Source organism: Papaver somniferum, chromosome 9 (assembly GCF_003573695.1).
Source record: "Papaver somniferum cultivar HN1 chromosome 9, ASM357369v1, whole genome shotgun sequence".
Taxonomy (NCBI): domain Eukaryota; kingdom Viridiplantae; phylum Streptophyta; class Magnoliopsida; order Ranunculales; family Papaveraceae; genus Papaver; species Papaver somniferum.
The window spans coordinates 119,464,598-119,486,059 of record NC_039366.1 but is presented as its reverse complement, the minus strand read 5'-3'; the positions used below and the strand labels follow the sequence as shown (position 1 = coordinate 119,486,059).

The following is a 21,462-nucleotide window of genomic DNA, read 5'->3' as shown; positions in this document are numbered from 1 at the left end:
ACAATACATGTGCACAAGATAAAAAAAGCTTACATAGGTTTGATAGATAGTACGAGCCCACGAGTGCTTGTATCCAAATAGTGTTTCGGTTCCGGAGTTTCACCCCAAATTTTACCACGTTCAAGGTCAGGTATCATGTCATTAATATGAGGAAGGTGGGAACCTTTATATTTCACTTTTCCTTTGCCCTTCTTGCCATTGCCTTGTGTTGGTTGTTGAATTGGCCCACCAACTTCACTTTGGCTTTCTAATTGACTTGTAGGAACCACATTATCTTCATCCTCATTTTCCTCTTCATCTTGCTCATCTTGATCATCATGCTCATGGATTACAACTCGACTACGGTCACCACCACTCTCACAAATTATCCCTCTTGTCTCAACCCCCAAACGCTTTTTGCGACCTTCATCTTTCCCTCGAGGAGGGAGAGATTGAGGAGTATCAAGACCGTCCTTCCTTCTTCTCTTAGTGACCGCATCTTTAGTTTTTCTTTTGCTAGCTTCCTTGTCTTTTGACCTATATCATAAGCACACGAAATGAATGTGAGACAACTCACTTTCAGTTTTTGTACCGGCATTGACTTACTTAAACTAACCACGCCGATTAAATGTTCCGGCAGTGAACATCGACTATCGAGAATGCCGATAGTCATATGTAATTCTCCTGGATATCAAAAGACTACTACCAGCAGTCTCGAAATAAATCAATTCCATGCCGTAACTTTGTACCGACAAACAAATCAACCTAAAATCTGTACTGGTATAGGTGACAAATTCTTAAGTTTTCCTGTATGTTTTAAGTCCACTACCGGCATGCTCGAATTATTACAAAAGAATGCCGTTACCCAAAACCGGCATATAATGCAACCCAAAATCTATGCCGGTACTGGTGACAAATTCATAAACTCTCCTGTATGTTTTAAGTCCACTACCGGCATACACGAATTATTATTAAAGACTGTCGGTACTAAAAACCGGCATAGACTTCGACCCAAATTCTATGCCGATAGGAAAAATTCAGTTTCAGGTGAATCTGGGGTTGGAAACGACATTGCATTCATCCAATATTAAATGCCGAAACACAAAACCGACACTGTATTCATACATATTTCATTGCCGGTACTCACTGAAACTCAACTGTTGCAGTTAGGGTTCGCGATTCTAACCTAAATCCATTGCTATAAATCGATTTAAACACTCGTAAAGTAGTTTTAAATCACTTACCTTCTCACAGAAGCCATGGTTACGAGAGGTTGATTCTCTGAATCTTCTTCTTCTTGCTCTTGAGCAATCTTAGCAATTCTTTATTCCTGTTTTTGTTGAGCAATCGATTTTGAGTTCGATTGGGCATTTGTTTTCTTTCGTGGAGGCATTGTTTATAATTCGGGTAGGTTAATCGACGAAGAAATTTTGAATCGACGAAGAATCGATGAAGAACGATGATTTTTTTTTTTCAAAACCTAACCCTAAGAGTGCCAGTAGTGAATTGAGAGAATGGGGGATATGTTTTGGTTATTTGATTTTTATGTTTTAGGAGAAAGGGTATAATGGTCTTTTCATAATGTTTTAATTAATCAAAGGGTATTTTAGTATTTTCATAGCCAAAAATCACCCCTTAGCACACACCATGGGTTGGGGGAGTAATCAATATCCCCCAATTACTTTTTTTATCCCCCAATTTCGCATTCTTTTGTATTGCTAACAACAACGCCAATTGTGATACCAGTTACTTTTTATTTCATAGGTTGGGAATGGCTATTCAAAAAGGTATAGGGGTCCAACTTGTTGATAGGTTGCCCTCCATAAATTTTGTACCTTGTATTTGATTCTTTTGATAATAATAATAATATTATTATTTCATAATAAAAAAAAATAAAAAAAATAAAAAAAAAAATAATAATAATAAAATGGTCAAGATGAGGATAAAGACTTGAGGCCTGCCGTTCTCAACTGGGAAAATGGTCAAGATGTTTGTGTGGATGTCACTGATGTCTCACCCTTCACTGGTGATGGTATACGTTCTTTTGTCCCAGGAAAAGCTATTTCTAAGGCGGTTTCAAGAAAGCGTACATATGGTCCGGGGGTCCTGGCTTTCTCTACTTTGGGGGAACTTGGTGAAGATACTTTATGTTTCTTTAAACGTCTTAAGAACTGTCTTGTTAATAATGACGCTAGTAACGGTTTTGGTAGTTTTATTTTTCATAGATTAGACATTACTATTCAAAGAGGGGTTGTTGTCCAGCTTGTTGTAAGGTTGCCAACCTCTAGCTTTGTGTGATTTTTGTTTCTTATTTCGATAGTATCATAAAGAAATAAACAAAACAAAATAATAAAATAAAAAATGAACTCACGGTAAAAGTTCTCATTATAATTTATTCCGGATTTTTGCTTGTTACATAGTACCGTATTACCTTCCAGTTTCTACTTAGTAGTCAAAACAGTTCCCGATCATTCCATTTTCCCAATTCCTCTTATCCCTTTTACATTGGGGGTTCGTTGTTGCTGTGGACAATCTAACGAACTAAGGCAACATTTTGAGGAAAAAAAAAAATACAACCATCAAAAATAATCTCATCGAATGAAACCCCCCCTCAAAACAGTGCTGGTTCCGTTAGGGTTTTTATCTTTATCCCCTTGGGCGGCAAATTCGTAAGTATTTCAATCTCCCAATCTCCTTCTTATCATTTTCTAATCAAATCAACATTCCTTCAATTGGTTTATCAACCGATGCTGTTGTTATTTTTGTTTCCATACCAATCTCGATGACTAAATATGCTTCAAGTCAATTTGAAAAAACCCAATGTTCAATTTTAGATAGATTAGGGTTTTTCATTGTTTTTAATTGCTGTTATTGATGATAATATTGTTATTTGGATACAACAGGTAGAAAACAGAAGTTTGAGGTTACTGCATTTGGGGGTTCTGTTGAATTTTCTTATATTAGGGTTCCATTTTGTCTGGGTTTGTTTTGTATTGGGTTTTGGTAAAGGGATAATGTGCATACTTTGTGTTATTCAGAAGTGTTCACTGAGGGTAGCAACAATGCTTCCGTGGTTTATAATTCCATTGATTGGATTATGGGCATTATCTCAGTTGTTGCCACCTGGTTTTAGATTTGAGATTACATCACCTCGTCTAGCTTGTTTAATGGTATTATTAGTTACTCTTTTCTGGTATGAGATTTTGATGCCAAAGCTGTCAGCATGGAGGACGCGTAGGAGTGCGTGGCTTAGAGAGAGAAAGAGGGTTGAAGCTATTGAGTTGCAGAAACTAAGGAAGATGGCAGTTCGACGCTGCAGGAACTGTTTGACGCCCTACCGAGAGCAGAATCCAGCTGGGGGAAAGTTTATGTGCTCATATTGTGGTCACATTTCTAGAAGACCGGTTCTTGATATTCCTGGGTCTACTGACTTAGATGTTAAGAAGTCTGGGTTTGTTGGAAAGGTCTGGTCTGAGTATGGTTGGATTTGTAGGAATTACTGGTTAGAAAATGGTAATTGGGTTCCTGGGTCTTTTGTGGCAAATAGTAGCTGGATAAAGAATGGGGGCAGACTATATAATGGTGATGATCTCTGTTTGAAAGAGAGATCAAATTCAATTGTAGTAGTTTTTTTGTGCAAGATTTTGTTCCCCATATTTTTGAGTATAAGATGGTTGTGGAGAAAGATTTTTAGGGCATCTTCGACTGAAGATGATTCATCAGATGCAGAGCATTCGGGGATGTCGAAAAAGGGTGAAAATGGTGTTAATATGAATGAGAGTAAAGCCGAGAAAGCTCGTAGGAAAGCTGAAGAGAAGAGACAGGCTAGGTTAGAGAGAGAGCTTCTAGAGGAGGAAGAGAGGAAACAGCGGGAAGAGGTTGCAAAACTAGTGGAAGAAAGGCGGAAACTGAGGGACGAAAAGATGGAGGCAGAAAAACAGCAATTTAGAGGCTCTGCAAATGACAAGGAAAAAGATAGTAAGAGAGAAGCAGAAAGGAAGCGTCACGAAAGAAGGAAGGATAAAGATAAAGGGTCTAATAAAAGTAACTCTGACTGTGAGGAGATTGACCGCAGAGCTTCCAAGGAAATGGATAGGAAACGTGATCTGGACAAGAAAAGTGAATTTGAGAGACAGGACCAACAGAAAGCCTCGATGACTCAGACATCAGAATCAAGACACAGTGTAATAGTATCAACTGCAAATAATAATAACAAGGGAACTGGTACTAGATATCTGGAGCGCGTAAAGGGTTCTTTAATTTCTTCATCTAGAGCTTTTAATGGAACTAGTATCTTTGGAAAAGGCTCTCATAAGAATCAAACATCTGCAACAGCTGTTTCAAAAGCAAACAAGCCTACTGGCTCTATAGATCATGCCCACGGTTCCGGGAACCAGAGACATATGCATAGTAGTGTACATGCACCTGTAGTAGTTACTTTGAATGAAGATATTAAGGCCACTGAAGCAAGTTCTCAACGACCAGTAAGTTGTTATCACTATCTTATATCTTTAATCATTATGGTTTGTTTGGGATTCTCTTGGTAAGAATAAAATCATTGAGCAAATTCTGGATTAATTACCCGAAAGGCCCAAACGGAAAGTAGTTAAGCAGCTTACTAATCTGGGCAATTCAACGACTGGCCACTCCTTAGATTACAAAACCAATGACTGAAAACATCTTAGTTTATGCCTAGCCTCTAATTTTTAAGGTTGATTCTTCTGATAGACTATTTACCAAGAACTGCTCTTTCAGGGATAATGAGCTATCCTATAGTTGCTGTGTCCCCTGATAATTTCAGATATGTTTTTCACATCTCTTTTGCATATTTTGACTGGTCATTTTTCAGGGTGGTACGCAGATGCAGTCACAGACCCTAAAAAAGTCATGGCAGCAATTATTCACTCGTGCTCCAGGCATGTCTAGTGTTAGTCCACAAGCAGAAGTTCAGGGGCAAAATTCCCCTATTCAGGCACCGCAAAGGCATCCTTTAGAGAATCAACCTGGTCTGAGCCTACCGTTACCTTCACCCATGTCTTCATTTCCAAATGGTTTAAGAAGTAGCAATTCATATTCTTCTTCAGCAGCTAAACCAATATTTCCTCTTGTCAGAGAATCACCTTACAGATTGGCACAAGAGGAGCCAGAAATTTTTGAAGACCCTTGTTATGTTCCTGATCCAGTAGCTTTACTTGGTCCAGTTTCAGAATCACTTGATAATTTTTCGTACGATTTTGGAACAGGGTTCATGAGAAATAGTCTGCCTCAAAAATCTCTGCCTTTACAGCATGCATCTGCATTGATGGAAGTTCATAAGCCCTCTCCAATTGAGTCTCCTATGTCACGACTACGAGTCATAGAAGAGAGGCATATGAACACTAACCCATCCCCTCGCAGTCCAAAAACCCCGGAGCAAAATTCTTCACCTCGTAGTGAATCAAACGGAGGAACATGGCAGATGTGGGGCACATCACCACTTGGTCAGGAGGGTCTTGGTTTTGTAGGTGGGCAGACCAGTTGGCTTCTTCCCATAGGGCAGAATTCGAAGGAGATGACATCGAAGTTTGCGGTGGACAACCAAGTCCCTCTTGGGAATCAGTCTCAGCGAAGTGTTCAACCTGGTAATTTCTTAAATTGTGGGACATTTAGTCCTCCTTGCTCTAGTTTGTACGAGAATGATCCGTGGTTACCGAACCCTGTCTCTCCACCACTATTGGGTGCTAGAGAACACTATTCGGCTCCAGTTTCTCCTCGGCTAAATCTTTCTCAGAGTGAGGTGACTTATGGGAGTCCAAGTAGATCAGCCACCAGACTGCCATTCAAACCATCTCCTGTCATTCGCTGGCCCAAGTGAGTACTGATTATTTGTTTCTTTAATTTCCAGTAGTATCTGCCATCAGTAAATGTATGTTGTTTTATTTGGGAATATGAGGAAGGTTCTTCTGTTCAGGATTATATCATTTGATATGGAATTATTCTGATGAGAATATCTCTTGTTACTGGACATTCAGACTCAATGATGTCTGTTGTTTATGCATATCAACTCAACCACAAAAATCTAGAAAACTTGTTGATTTACTTGGGCTCATTGTGCCGATGGTTTGTACTGTGCAAATACCAATATTATACTGCCATCTAGGATAGTCTAGTCCCGAGGAGAAAAAGAAAAAGATAGCGAGAGTGAAGTATAACGAGATATAGCTATCGGCCACCCATATTCTCCATAAGTTAGTTTCCTTTATTCTGTAGATTGGAGATTATTATCCTAATCTCCTGTAATAGGATATTGAAGAATGAATTCCCGTGCTTGAACCTTGCAGCCTGGTTCAGGACAGACTGATTCGTTCTTAAGGTTTTCTGTTATTTCATTCGGCATCTCGAATTGTCTGTACAGAAGATTTTGGTTCTTTTACTTTAGGATGTGTACGAGAAACCCGATCCTTTGCTAAAATGAAATTAGGCGAGATAACTATTCAGATAATGAAATGACACATTATGGAAGACAATCATTGTGACCGTAACTAGATTTGACTAACTATTCAGATATGAAACAACACAAAAATTTACTGCTTCACAAGTTATTATATATTCTAATTCAGTGTTGTGTTGCATCTCTATTGGTTTGTGTTGTTCGTAGGGTTTAATTGTGTATTTTTATTTCTATGTTGGCATCCCTTTTATAGAGAACTTGAAGTTAATTGAAGACGGTAATTTCTGATTTGTCTTCTTTGGTGGGTCCATGGGTGTGGAGCAGAATAGAACTTCTTGAATTTTATGCATTTCAAGTTCTGAATATGTTTTTCTTCTAGGACTCACTTTTCTGAGGAGAAATCACTTCTGTACTTGTATTTATAGTTGACTGATAAGTATTGGGGATACACATAGAGTAAGAACTGAATATATGGAGTGGTATATGGGTTGGAAAAAATCCTTCATTGTCAGGCACATGGTAATGATTTGGTGTGCTTAAATTTTCTTCTAGGACTCCGTTTCCTGAGGAGAAATCACTTCCGTACTTGTACTTATAGTTGGCTGATAAGTATTGCGGATACTCATACTCGAGTAAGAATTGAATAGGAGTGGCATATGGGTTGGAAAAAATCCTTCATTGTCAGGCACATGATAATAATTTAGCGTGCTTAAATATAAATTTGCGTAGTTGAGTGGGTACCCCTAAATAAGTGTCCAATTTCTTTTTGTTATCAAGGTTTTTGCAGTTTGCAGTTTAAAATCTTACTTCGAAACTTATATTTGAAATTAAATTATGAGATGTCATATTGGGGAATGTTTAAAAGTCTTCTAGTGGTCATATTGGTATTTGCTATTCCATGATTATTCGTAAGCATGATCCTTCTAAATTCAAGCAGTGGACGAAGGAGCTATTGATACAATATAAATGATCAAGCGAACGTTGTAGACTTGTAGCAGAAAAAGCCAATAAATTTTTTTATAGCTAAATCCTTAAACTTGTTGTCTTCTTCTTTCTTCTTTGGTACATCAAATAAGTTCCTCTAGAAGAAATTATATTGCTTACACCGTGTTTTTTTTTACTGATTTAATCTTGTAGGGAGGACTCTGTTGTGCATGGGTCAGAGGAAGGCATCGCAGTCCCGACCCCAGGAAGGCCTCATATTGGGGGTCTATATTCAACCTCAGACACACAGTCGGTTTGGTCATTTGACTGAATAAGCACAATAGAGAGAAAGAAAAGAGCAGTGGGTATTTTTAAACTCCACATGTTCCCCATCAAAGTGAGCAACCTTAGTCGAGAACTTTTGAAAAGTTTAATCGACAGTGTTCACTTTGGCAAACATAGATATTAGATAGATAGGTCAACAGGCATCATAGAGAGATGGCTTTCGAGCGTTTGGGCATCCTTTACAGGTAACTGGTACCTGTCAGACACATTGATGGGTTGTTTTCCTGATAAATATTACTTTCTTCAGGCAATGTAAGATGCCCAGTACTATTACCATCTTTTGAATCCAAACTTCTTTTCATGTATTCAGTATATAAACACATCACCTGTCGTTTTTTGTTAAAAGTATACTAGTTTCAGTAAAATTTGAAGTTATATTTTCTCTTTAGTGAAAAGCTTGGGATGATGATTTCAATATCACATCTCATCTCGGTGTTTATAATTTCATACCTCTGGCTTTGGCACGCACCAGTTGAATATGCATTCTGAAGTGTGCCTTGCTGGTGTTGGTGTGCCACCAGTCCAATGCAGATGCCAACGTATAACATGATTTGTCAACAGTCGGACATATTTTTTACTACATCCTTCTAATTCAAGCACCATTGCCGCCATTCAACTTGCCGCCATTCAACCCCGTTGTCTAGTTCCATAACGCCTCTGCATCTTACGCTAATCTCGATCATCTTCATTTCTCTCGGCAAATATTTAGTTCTATAAACAACCATTTTTTCTCTTTCTTTGAGACTCTTCCAAGATCATTTTACTATATTTTGCGAAAGTGCAACTGTATTTTCTTCAAAACCAATCAAAATTCCGTATCAGGTGGACAATCGGAAGCATTTCAGGGGTGTGTCGGGAATTTAATTTACGAAACTAAATTTTGGCAATTTTGACTTCTAAAAAGTAAAAAATCAGTTTTTACAAGAAGCATTTCTGAGAAGACTTTTCGCACAAAAACTCTTCTTATTCCTAAATTCATTTCTTCCTTTCTTGAATATCGGCGTAGGGTTTAACAGAGGGTTAAGCTACGAGAAATTAGGGCAGAAATGTTGCTTATTCTGTGAATACGATCATTCCATTTATGCGCGATTTACATCTCAGACTAGGGTTTATTCTCTATTTCGCGATTCTCAGAAGATTTTAAAGGGAGTTACACAATGTCTGAAGAACCAAGATCAAAGCACAAAAAGCTCTATAGAAAAGTGAAATTTGCAGTTGGGAAATCAAAAGTGTCTGACAGAGGATTTGAAGAGACTGGAAATCCTAAAAAGAGGAATGAAAACAGTAAATATGAGAGGAATTCTTCTTATTCTGATGCTGAAGTGAACGGAAATAGTGAAAACAAGTATTCTAGGTCAAATTCCAGAGATACAAATTTCGTGCGACTTACGACTGAAAAACCTGGGTTTAATTCAAAGAGAGTGTATGGTGATAGAGATAACAAAGAAGAAGGGAATAGGAATAAATCATTTACGCCCAGAAAAGGCTGGAAAAAATTTAACGATGACGAAATGTATGATAGGAAGAAACTGTATGATAAGAAAACCAGTGAAAGAAAAGAATTTGGGCAGGGTGGTAATACAAGGAGAGATGGAAATGGGTATTCAAAATTTGGTGGTAGAAGTTCTCCTGCTAGAGTTGAAGGTCGATTTAGAAATGAAGAGGGTTCGGATAATAAGAGAAATAGGGAGTTTAGATCTTCAAGAGGTGATGTTGGAAGGGACGATTCGAGTTTTGATGGGAACCGTTCAAGTCGTAGAGTTGAGAGTAAGTTTAGAAATGATAATGGGAATGACAATAGATTGAGGCCAAGAGAGACGCTAGCATTTAAAAGGGTTGCTGTCGGAGCTGAATTTGGTGGTAGAAGTTCTCCTAGTAGAGTGGAAGGTCGATTTAGAAATGAGGAGGATTCAGATGGTAATAAAAGAGAGTTTAGATCCTCAAGAGGCGATGTTGGAAGGGAGAATTCGAGTTTTGGTGGGAAACGTTCGATCCGTAGAGATGAAAGTAAACTTAGAAATGCTGATGTTAATGATAATAAATGGAGGTCACGAGAGAAGCCAACATTTAAGCGGGTAGCTACCAGAGCTGAAGGTGGGAAAGAGGGGTTTAAGAATAAAAACTCTGACTTGGCTGCGCAAGTGATTGAGAAGTATGGTAATAAGCAGCAAGCTGAGGCTGCTGAGAGTCTTCAAAAGGCTGAAAAGAGATTTTTACGATACAAGAAAGATAAGGAGAACGCGGCTGAGGCGAGGGTTGTGAAGCCAAAGAAAACAAAGATGGGCATCCATTCACTTGATATTTCAAATAAACGTACTGATGATAGTGTTTCTGCTGATGGTTAGCACTCTTCTTTTTTTTTTTTTTGATCGATTTAGCTCTCTTCTTTATATTAGTATAGTTTACATATGGTTCTTGACATTTTTCTTATAAAGCCTCATAGCTGTATCTCTAGAGAATACATTTGTGGTTTTTATATTCGGGATTTGGTCATGCTTAGGTAACTGATAGAGTCCATGAAACCAGGCCAGTTACATATAGAATCTTTGAGCTTTGAAGACCATAAATTTATTAGCTCAGTTAGGTATTTGCTGTCTAGCTGGAATACATTTGTTCTTTGTGGATAGTTTGGACTTTGGACTTTCGATGAAGTACATACAGTTCCTCTCTAAACATGTGCTTATCAGACTGGGTTTTATGTTCTAACGTTTAAATACAACATATTGCCTGCTGACTCCCATCATACTTCCTTATCACCCTCCTTCGCATTCTTTCCAGGTGATACAGTGGAGAAGAAAGTTGATGTACAAAAAGACGTTGAATTATCACAAAATGCACAGTTCCGTGCAATACAACCCAGCCCCTCCATCCTTAAATTTGTGGAAGATAATGTAATCTAGCTTAGCAAGACCTTCAAACATCTCCAGCTTCCTTTATTATATACTCATGATATGATACTAACATTCTAATATTGTTCTTGAACCTGTTGACAGTTCTTGGGCCGTAGAAGGTTGGTTGAATTTCAGAGAGCAGGATACAACATTGAACTCCCTGCTCCTCTAGATAATGTGCCGTTTTCTACAAGTACCGAAAGAGAACGAATTGGAGAATCTGTAAGTTTAAGTTCCATCTGGGCTGTAAACTTCTTTCATTCCTTTATTATATTGCATTTGTGTTATTCATAGTGTTAGATTGCATTTGTGTTGAGTCTTTTAATCCTGCATCTCGGGATAATTTCGCATCACTCATTTGTCGACCTGCTAATTTTGGAGTTCTATGCATCCAAGGATAATCACCAGCCTTCGAAATTTGAACAAACCAAATACCCTTTTTTTTTTGGGTTCTGCCTCATCTATAGATTTTATTTATTTTTACATGGATTAGAGCCTGCGGTCTCAGAATACTCATGTAACTTGCTGAATGTCATTTCATCTAGCCTAGATTCCCTTTCTTCTCATCAAGTCAAAGTTTCTTCTTATCTTTCAAAAATCTGTAGGTTTGAACTTGCCATATTGGTTTCATCCTTGTTAGTATCTAGGTGCTTCTCCACCGCCACTTGTGCACCTTGACATCAGAAGCTTGCCAACCTTTCAACATCCTGGTCCTTTTCATGGGAAATACGGCACACAACTTTTCCTCACTTAAAGTTGCACAATTATGCGATATTTCGCAGTGGATAGAGCTAGTTTATAGATATATCTTTGATTTATTAACTTAATCCGATGACAATGTAACAAGTATTTTTCATGTCGTTGGTTGTCCCCTTTCTTGTTGTTACTGTCAGAATACTAACTATCTCACAGGCATTTAGGAATAAATTGGATTTCTTTGCTGCTGCAAAGGTGTCTTCTTCATTTCCACCTGTTGACCTTCCAGAGATTGCATTCGCTGGTAAATTTCTGATTTCTTCTCTGATATCTACCTGATTTCATTATGATGTGACATTGACTGTCTTTTTTCCCTGTTCAAACTTGTCCACATTTGTTGTCCTTGAGCTTTTGCTTATCATAAGTGTTGGCAATTTATTCTGATATAAAAAAACTGTCAGCAATAAAAACTAAAGGCCTCGTGTTTCCTTAGAAAAGGGCGAGCAGTACCAAGATGGATGACTGCTTGGGAAGTCCTCGTGTTTCCTTTCTAGCCTACCCCAACTTGTTTGGACTGAAGGCTTTTAATAAGAAGATAATAGAAAGTATTAGCAATTCATGCGTCCAGAGAATTTTGCAAAATTAGCTAATGCCTTTCCAAACAGAACTTTGAAGCAACTTTTCATCGTTTTATTTCTGCTATGAGTCAGCTGAGGTTCGCTTAAAATCAAATCATTTATACGTGTACAAGATACGTCGATGCTAGATAGACGGTCAATTCGTGGAAACTTCACTTTCTCAAATCATCAGAAAAGAAAGTTATCTTCGATGATGTTGGTAAACTTTCAGTAACGGATGGGGTAGATTAATTGGACATCCGAGGTCTGCACTTCCCTTTTTGGTTTTGTTGGGGCAGGACAGCTTGATGGAACTCTTATATTGGTTTTGGGACACTTAAATTCTGCTAGATGAGATAGATTGTTTCCTTCACTTAGTTTACTTTTATGTATCTGGATAGATTAGGGAGGTCAAATGTTCACTTAGTTCATTTCTTACAATTTTTTATTTATTTTTTATATCTTCTATAACCGCTGAGATGTTGACTGAAGTTTGATCTATTTTATCTGGATATATTAGGAAGGTCAAATGTTGGGAAATCATCGTTACTTAACGCACTTACAAGGCAGTGGGGAGTGGTGCGAACGTCTGATAAGCCCGGGCATACTCAGGTACACCCTTCCCCAGGTTCCAGCTTTACAGAGGAAAAACATGAGCAGTAATCGTTGTTTTACCTACATCTTAATTACTAGTGTTACTTCTGCAGACAATCAACTTCTTCAACCTCGGAAAAAAGCTGGCCTTGGTTGATTTACCTGGATATGGTTTTGCTTATGCAAAAGAGGAAGTTAAGGATGCGTGGGAGGAGCTTGTGAGTATTTTGAAGCGGGTGTCCAAATTTCTTTGTACGAAGTTTTATGATCATCCATAAAAACACAAGGGCATTTTACAGTTGCTGAAACGACTATGTACGTTCTTTTTTCCTTTTTCAGGTTCAGGAGTACGTATCTACCCGAGTGGGTTTGAAGCGTGTATGCCTTCTTATTGACACTAAGTGGGGCATGAAGCCAAGGGATCACGAGCTTATTGATTTGATGGAAAGGTACAGCTTCATATATTGTCTAGTCACACCAACAATGGTGAAATTTAGGAGCCCTTTTTTCTTTTATTCCACCGCGTAATCACTCCATCTGGGTTACAATGGATTAGTCTGCACTGCAACAGCCTAACAAGTGAAGTGTTATGAGTTATGGGAATTAAGTTTCGAACCTTATGTTCCTGGTTTCAATAATCTGATTTGATTTTGTTATATTTTCGCAGATCGGAAACAAATTACCAAATTGTATTGACCAAGACTGATGTGGTTTTCCCGATTGATGTTGCACGCCGTGCCATGCAGATTGAGAATGTGAGTTTATTGCACAAATGACTGTTTTATGTTTGTGATTTATTTTTATGGACTTGGGGGTTTCTGCGTTCCTCCAAAAACCAATGACCTTATCGAGTTTTTTTGTGTGTTTCCTTTTGCTTTGTGGTAGACTCTCAAGGCAAACAAGTCTCTGGTTCAACCTGTGGTATGAGTTCTATGCTTTTATTGTTTTATTTCCATCAGTTCTTGAATGTTGTCAAACATACAGAAAAGCTGATTCTTATTTCCTTGTGCTTTTTGTTTGAAGATGATGGCAAGTTCCCAGACTGGAGCTGGAATCCGATGCTTAAGAACTGTCCTTTCCAAGCTCAGCCGATTGCCCAAACTATAAAATGTTTTGAGAGGTATTCATTTTCAGTTGTCTAATCTTGTACCTACGTTGGTGTCGTAAATGCTGGGTCAAGTGATCCCCCCTGGCCATGGAAAAGGGTATTCAATTTGTTCACCCATCTCAATTGAGATGGCATCAATAATATCAGCCTCCATTTTTCATTATCAGTATCCTGTTTTACTACTTTGAAAAGGCTTAACTGAAAAGTTAACTACACCGGATCGATGTTCAAGTTCGTGAATGGAACTAGGAGGTTTGGACTGGAGACCACAAGTTGCATTTGCAATGGTCACTATTAGTGAGTGGAATGAAATCCTTTATAATAGTCCACCTTGGATCTTCGGGGAGAACATAGATTCATAGAATATGTCGTATAGTGGTGGATTAGTTAGGGAGGGAAAACGTGGTAGGTTGTTAGTTGAAATCCAAATCACCTACCACACAGTACAGCGGCCACTAATCACGATAGCATTATTAGTTTTATTTGCAGATTTTGATTGGTCTTGACCTTGCACTTGACAAGTGAAGTAAAAAAGTCTTATAATGCAACTACGCGAGACAGCAAAGACAACGTCACGGATCGAACAAGGACCCAGTCTATAATAGTTGCGAGTGACAACACCTTGAGAAAAAGAAGGTTGTGGCAATTAGACAAGGGTTAACGTTTCAAATTTTGATCGTCCTTGATCTCATAGATTTTACTTCTAAATAGACTCACTGTAGGACGTTTTATGGTAACCCTTATCCGCTAAGGATGTTCTATCTATCATCTATGTGACACGAACCCTAAATGAAAGTAGTTTACCTGTCTTTCTCTAACTTGCATTTTAAATTTCCTCTCTTTTGAATTTAAGTCCAAAGTCCACAAAGTCCCACATTACATCAATTCAGAATACCGTCTACTAACTCTTCCTTGTCTGAGATCGATAATAATTTCAGAAAGGGACTTGTTTTTTTCTCTGTGATATTGGGTACCACTAATCCATTATCAAATGATATTCACTGGTTCCAGTAAAAACATCCATCCTCATCATCACTATAACTAAATTTATTATCTTGTCAAAGGTTGTGGGATCCAGCAAATTATTAATTATGGTTCAGATTAATTAAAATGATGCGTGTGTCCGCAGCAAGCAAAAAGTATTTGTTCTCTTCTGCTAGCAGCCCCGTCCGGAGTACTATATTTTCCCATCCATCAATCAAGCAAAACGTCATCACTTAATCTCGGTGACGAATTAGCCTTTGGTTCAGTTGTGGTACCATTAGCTAATTGATAAGGAATTTTGTGTTCCTTCGTTAGTCTAGTCTTTGGCGGCATCATCTTTATCGAAATGTTTTCATTTCTGATAGAAATTTGAGTTTTATAACGAGAATGTGTCACCAAAATATTAGCTTTAAATATATTGTCGCTTGCGTTTTACAGAAAAAATAGCATCACCATATCGACCGTGTTATCCAATCCCGAACATGAGAAAAAAAAAAACATCATAAAACCTCTAATCAGATTACATTAAACTCTAATCATTAGATCAAATTTGATCAAACTTTGTCAACGGTATTTGATGTGTAAGATAAACGAAACACGGTTATGACTTATTCATTAAAAAAAACATTATTCTGGAGTCAAATAATGCCGTCGTCCTACTCCATTTTCTCTTTCTCTAAATAACCCAACTTTTTTGTGTCCAAGCTCCGAAGAGAAAATACCAACCCCAACGAATTAACTCAACCACCACCACTCTCAGAGAAAAAGGAGCCTCCCATCCTCCTCTTCTTCTTCACCATTTTTCTCTGAGAAGAATTTGTTAAGAAACTCAAAAATGTGCCCACTTAGGATCATATTGATTTTTCTGTCCGCAACACTAGCTGGATTTTTTGTTTTGAGAAACTTAAAAAACACCCCTATAGATTTTGAAGAAACTTACAATAACAATAATGTGGACGAGGATGAATCAGAATCAGAATCATCTTCTGTTCCTCGATCAAAGAAGGTAATTTTTTCTTAAAAAGAGTTTTATTTTCAATTTTAAGTTTAGGGTTTTTGAATTTCTCTTCTAATTGTTTGATTTTTGTTTTGGGTTTTGAAGGTTCTGTCTGCAATTGGTTCTGGGTTTTGGACATGTGTTGATATGGCAAGTGGAAGGTATTTATGGAGGCATTTAGGACCATCATCTAAACAGTCGTGATCATCTTCTTTCTTGTTTAGGTCTGTTTCCTGGCTTTTTTTTGGGCGTGTGTTTGTGATGATTGACGATTATAATAGTAATCTCTTTTGTAAAAAGAAAAAAAATTAGGATAAAATTTAATGAATGGGGGAAAATGAGTCAATCTGTGTTTGTGGTGTGGAAAATCACATGGATTTTTCTGTAATGGTGGTGTTTCTTGTCTGTATGTTAACAAATTCTTCCAGTAACATCTTGGAAATTTTACATGAAAAAAAATGATCCTTTATATTTGTCTCCTCTTATACTGAGCTTGTTCTTGTTTCGCTCTACAATTTCTTAGTTTTACTGGAATAGTTGAAGAACTCTTAACAAAGTTGTGAAATATTTGGGGGAGGAAGTTCTGGTTGAGCTATGATTATAACCCTTACTGAATGCCGTAGTCCTAGTTAACTTAAGTATGATTTGTGAAGGGGAAAGTTAGAGTTTTTTTAGCATGAGATTGAATTGAGGGGTAGTATCAAGCAGCAAATCAGATTAGGGAAGACTTTAACGGGCATTAAGGCTGTTATGGGCAGCAATGATCGATTGGGAGATGCTGCAATGCTTGTGATATGCTGTAATTCTACAATCCTTAGATGGGATTTCTGTCCCAGTGCATAGCTTCAGCTTCTGTTCATGTCTCTATGACTTTATCCTTTTATTTTTCCTGCAGTTTTTTATCCATGTGTTTTATACAATCTGGAAGCTGTTTGCCTTTCCAGGATTTCAATTAGACTTCAGTATTTCCTAATGTCATTAAATTGCAAGCTTCAGCTTCTGTTCGTGTCTCTATGACTTTACCCTTTTTCATTTTCCTGCAATTTTTCGTCTGTGCTTTTAACAGTCATATACAATTCGGAAACTGTTTATCTATCCAGGATTTTAATTAAACTTCAGTATTTCCTGATGTTGTTAAACCCCTGCAATTGGCTTGAGCTTCAGCTTCTGTACATGTCTCTATGACTTGATTTTTTTTCTGCAGTTTTTTTATCTGTGCGCATACAATCTGGAAACAGTTTACGTTTCCAGGATTTCTGTTAGACTATAATATATCCAATGTCATTAAATCCCTGAAATTTGTTGACAAACATCATGGTAATGCAAGACCTGAGAAATGGATTGTTTAGGTGTTTGTTAGTGAATTTCTTTAAGAAGAAATATTCAGCTCTTTTGCGAAGTTAGGTAGGTTTTGTATGAGGACTTATCTTGGTCACTTCTGGAATGAAGCGCCTAACATGCATTTCTTTTGCAGTACTAACTGCATGCAAACGAGTATCTCTAAGTGTTGAATGACTTATCTGATCAATAGAGCGCAAACTAAGCTGTATCTCTATCCTATGGCTATAATGGATAGTAACCTCACATACAGATCCTGATTCATGTTATGGCAGAAAGAACATTAGGTAAAAAAAAGGAAGCTAGGCAGTTGTCAAAAGAACTTCTGGGTCTCATTGTTTAAGCTCTTGTAGCTCTTATGACCAGGATAAGTAAAAATTGCACGATTTAGGCATCTCTCACCCAATGTATTACTCATCATAATTTTTTGTCATTTTTATGCATCTTACAGAATTTTTATGTGTTTGGTTAGTTCACGGATCTGAGCTTGTATTGAAAATTGGAAATATCTCTGCCAGATGTTTCTTATTTTGAACCCATATTGTAATATTTACCAGAAATAGCCCGTGCCATAGCGAGACTGGTTTGATTATGTTTTCTTAGTGTTAAAGAATTTTTTTGTCATGCAACCACTTAATTATGGGACAGTTACATTTTGTACCGTGGCGATCTAATGTCCATATATACACACACTAAAATCAACCTACATGATTGAAAAAGCGACAACACGGTCCTTAACATATACATAAAATTGTATGAAGTTATACGAATTACAATTTACCAAAGAGACTTAAGTGGAAAATCCTTGACAACACCAACAACTATCTAAGACTGTTCATGACTGGATTACTAAGTTCTTTTCATGATCAGATTACTTCTAAATCAACCGGGAACTCACTGAAAACACCAATAGCCGTAAAGTATAATGCAATCGTAATATCTTCGTAGCTATTCGAATTAGCCCAATATATGCCACAAACAATAGACAAAGTTAGTACTATGCAATTATTACAGATCTTAACACGTATAACGACACAAAAAGAGTAAAATGTTTGATATTTCTGACAAAAAATCTAAACTTGCAAAAAACTTTTTATAGGAAATGAAATTTCATTGAAAAAGATTAAGCAGTTACATGAGATATATCCTTTTCCAAGTTCTCAAGTAAGAACTGTGGAGGATAATCAAAACAAACTTGAACAAAACCAGACCTTGACTTTTTTGATAGAGAATCTGCTACATTATTAGCTTCTCTCTTAACATAACTATAATACCAACAAGGAAAATTTTAAGGATAGAATGCAGTCTTGAACAACACTATGTGTTGTCCAGTTTATTGATCCTAAATTACTATTGATGGCATTAACCACATTCAAACAATCTCCTTCAATTTTCAGAAATTGAATGTCTTTTTTTAGCCCATTTTATTGCTTTTAAAGCACCCCCGCTTCAGCTTGCTCTTCGCCTATTGCTTTTGTATTCCCTCCTTTTGTTTCACAGAAGGTACTTGTATCATTGCGCAGTATTAGTCCAAATCCCATATGTATATTTGATGAGATCGAAGAAACATTAAAATTTTGTTTTAAATAACAGAACTAGTCATAAAAACCCAGGGTGACCAAACCTGTGGTACAAAAACCCCGTTCAAATGTTGGGATCCATCAAAACTCCATCTTAAACAAAATGGATACTAAAACCCAAAATTTTAAAAATTTGATACGAAAACCGCAAATTTCAAAATTGGTTTCATCAAATTTTATGATGAAACCTATTTTGGTTTCATCAAATTCTATGATGTTTCATCAAATTTTATGATGAAACCAAAATTGGTTTCATCAAATTCTTTGGGGTTTTTGTGTTACTTTTGTTTTTTTGGGGTTTTTGTGTTACTTTTGTTTTGATGGGTTTTTTGTGGATGGATAGTGACACCTTTGGGGTTATAACTCGCGGACCGTTTAAATAATGTTTAATTGGTGGCTTCCACACAATCTTCTCATTCTCTGGTGTTGACATAGCAGCTGGCACAATTGCATTTTCACAATCATAAATGAATTCTTTTACTGAGGTAATAAAATCAGATGGATGTAATTGCTTGTTATCAAATACCACAACACATATGTGTTTTTAGATACTCCACAAAACAAAATACATATATGATTTTAGCCTGCGTTGCTTGATCCCATAAATTGTTAGCATTAAATAGTTCAGTTGACCAATCACAAAGATTAATTGTTGAATTTATACCTATCATAGAATGATCGAGCAAACCATAACCTTTGAGAATCGGGATAATCAATAAGCAGATGTTGACAAGATTCCTCAGTTGACTTACATAAAGGACAGGGTCAATATTTTTTACCACCTTGTGGAGTTTATCTCTTGTAGATAAACATTTATGCATTATCCTCCGTAAAGTGAAGGACCTTAGGAGGTAGTTGGATTTTCCACAACTTTTTCCATGAATAATTTGGAATATTAAGAATTTCCCTCCTCTGAGACTCCTGCAACAAGATATTATATGTAGTTTTCACTGTAAAGTAGTCATTTCTTGAACCCAGCCATCTAATTTGATCCTTGCCTATCATTGGTAATTTAATCCTCAAAATTTGCTCAACAATATCATTAGAAAAAAAATCACGTAACATATTTTGGTTCTCATTTCTAGTATCATTATAAATCAATCGAGAGACTTAGTAATTTTACTAGAAAACTTGTCACTAGGCACATGCTTGTTTAGACTAGGGATCCGTATATCTTTCCAAATATTAATGTCTTTACCATTTGCTACTTTCCAGCAAGAATGTTGTTTGAAAATCTCTAGACCCTGACATATTCCTCTTCAAATCCATGATCCATCGTTACTTACGACATCAAACATAGGATTAAAATCAGGAAAGTACTTATGGGACATAATTTGAACCCACGGAGCATCATGTCCAGCAACTAATCTCCAAGCAAGTTTTGTCAACAATGCTCAATTAAACTCAGCATATTTCCTAATACTCAGACCACCTTGATGTTTGGGGCTAGCAACTATAGACCAGGATTTTGGATACCATTTCTATTATTATTATCCTTATGCCAAAAAAATATCCTTTGAATACTATCTATATCAGTTATTTTTCTAGGCAGGGAAAGACTGCCATTTGATGAGTATCTATAGCTCCTAGGACTGTTTGAGTAAATAGAGTTCTACATGGTTAGTTAAAATCGTTAGATTTCCACATGGATAGTCTACCACCAAATTTATACATGATACCTGAGAATGATTCGCTTTCGTCATGTTGAAGAAGGAGAGGTACTCCTAAGTATTTGTCTTGCAAAGCCATGTTCTTAATGTTTATGATTTTATTGATAGCCTGTTTCACCCGATTATCTGTTTTCTTACTAAAAGTCGTAGCAGATTTATCAAAATTTATAGCTTGCCAGAGGCCTTACTAAAGTTATCTATGATTGCATTCAAATTTCTTACCTCATTAGGATTAACTTTTGTAAATATCAAACAATTTGAAAAAGCGGGTTCTAACAACCACACCCAATAATTCTCTTAGCAATCCATATGGACAACTCTAATATAATTCCAAGAGAATCAACTAGACAGTCAGACTCGATCAATGAAAATATATCCAAGAGTTTGTATCTCGATTTCTCAATTCAATCCCCGATCAAACAAATAGGAATTTGCGAGCCTGATTGAATATATAAAATAACTTGGACGGTATCAAAACCAATATCCAAATGTCAATCAATTTAATCAACAACCAAAGGTTGGATTCACAATTGATTGAACTTACGCACAACCTGTGATATTTCAATTATATAAACAAATATAACGCAGAAAAGAAATAACACAGACACCAGATATTTTGTTAACGAGGAAACCGCAAATGCATAAAAACCCCGGAACCTAGTCCATATTTGAACACCACACTGTATTAAGCCACTACAAACACTAGCCTACTCCAAGTTAACTTCGGACTGGAATATAGTTGAGCACTAACCAATCTCACACTGATCAAGGTAAAGTTGCGCTTCTTACGTCTCTGAATCCCAGCAGGACTCTACGCACTTGATTCCCTTAGCTAAGAGTTGCTACGACCCAAAGTCGAAGACTTGATAAACCAATCTGTCTCACACAGAAAAGTCTATTGAATAGATAAATCTGTCTCCCAAAGATAAACCTACGAGTCTTGTTCCGTATTTTGATAAATCAAGGTGAACAAGAACCAATTGATATACCGACTTATATTCACGAAGAACATCCAAGAAATATCAATCACCTCACAATAATCTTAATCGTATGGTAGCGAAACAAGATATTGTGGAATCAAAAACAATGAGACGAAGATGTTTTTATCTTGCCTATCAGAGAATCAATCTCGAGCAAATCTTAGAGAAGATAATACTCAATACGATAGAACAGGATAAGATCAAAACACGCAGCTACAGAGAAAATAGTTGGGTTTGGCTTCACAATCCCAATGAAGTCTTTAAGTCGTTAACATATAGGGTTTCGTAAAAAAACCTAAGGTTAAAGGAGAATCGACTCTAGTTGCAAC

The 21,462-nt window shown here is 37.0% G+C and overlaps 2 protein-coding genes across 2 annotated transcripts; both read left to right on the top strand.

The window, feature by feature from the left end:
• The first annotated feature begins 2,422 nt into the window (after positions 1 to 2,422).
• LOC113309640 (stress response protein nst1-like) lies at positions 2,423 to 8,063 on the top strand. The gene is made up of 4 exons (XM_026558094.1): positions 2,423 to 2,648; positions 2,883 to 4,463; positions 4,829 to 5,829; positions 7,547 to 8,063. The coding sequence occupies exons 2-4, from the start codon at positions 2,994 to 2,996 to the stop codon at positions 7,662 to 7,664; spliced, it is 2,589 nt and encodes an 862-aa protein (XP_026413879.1). The 5' UTR covers positions 2,423 to 2,648; positions 2,883 to 2,993; the 3' UTR covers positions 7,665 to 8,063.
• Positions 8,064 to 8,606: 543 nt separating this feature from the next.
• On the top strand, positions 8,607 to 16,034 carry LOC113310963. The gene is made up of 11 exons (XM_026559789.1): positions 8,607 to 10,018; positions 10,457 to 10,569; positions 10,672 to 10,791; positions 11,482 to 11,569; positions 12,403 to 12,494; positions 12,590 to 12,694; positions 12,816 to 12,925; positions 13,144 to 13,231; positions 13,362 to 13,397; positions 13,500 to 15,574; positions 15,671 to 16,034. The coding sequence occupies exons 1-10, from the start codon at positions 8,836 to 8,838 to the stop codon at positions 13,581 to 13,583; spliced, it is 2,019 nt and encodes a 672-aa protein (XP_026415574.1). The 5' UTR covers positions 8,607 to 8,835; the 3' UTR covers positions 13,584 to 15,574; positions 15,671 to 16,034.
• The last annotated feature ends 5,428 nt before the right edge of the window (positions 16,035 to 21,462 follow it).

Bases quoted from the DNA above. Each gene is read 5' to 3' on its own strand.
- LOC113309640 (XM_026558094.1), top strand. From the start codon at position 2,994: ATGTGCATACTTTGTGTTATTCAGAAGTGTTCACTGAGGGTAGCAACA. The intron at 4,464-4,828 runs GTAAGTTGTTAT...GTCATTTTTCAG, and splicing joins AAGCAAGTTCTCAACGACCA to GGTGGTACGCAGATGCAGTC. The intron at 5,830-7,546 runs GTGAGTACTGAT...TTAATCTTGTAG, and splicing joins CCTGTCATTCGCTGGCCCAA to GGAGGACTCTGTTGTGCATG.
- LOC113310963 (XM_026559789.1), top strand. From the start codon at position 8,836: ATGTCTGAAGAACCAAGATCAAAGCACAAAAAGCTCTATAGAAAAGTG. The intron at 12,695-12,815 runs GTGAGTATTTTG...TTCCTTTTTCAG, and splicing joins AGGATGCGTGGGAGGAGCTT to GTTCAGGAGTACGTATCTAC. The intron at 12,926-13,143 runs GTACAGCTTCAT...ATATTTTCGCAG, and splicing joins CTTATTGATTTGATGGAAAG to ATCGGAAACAAATTACCAAA.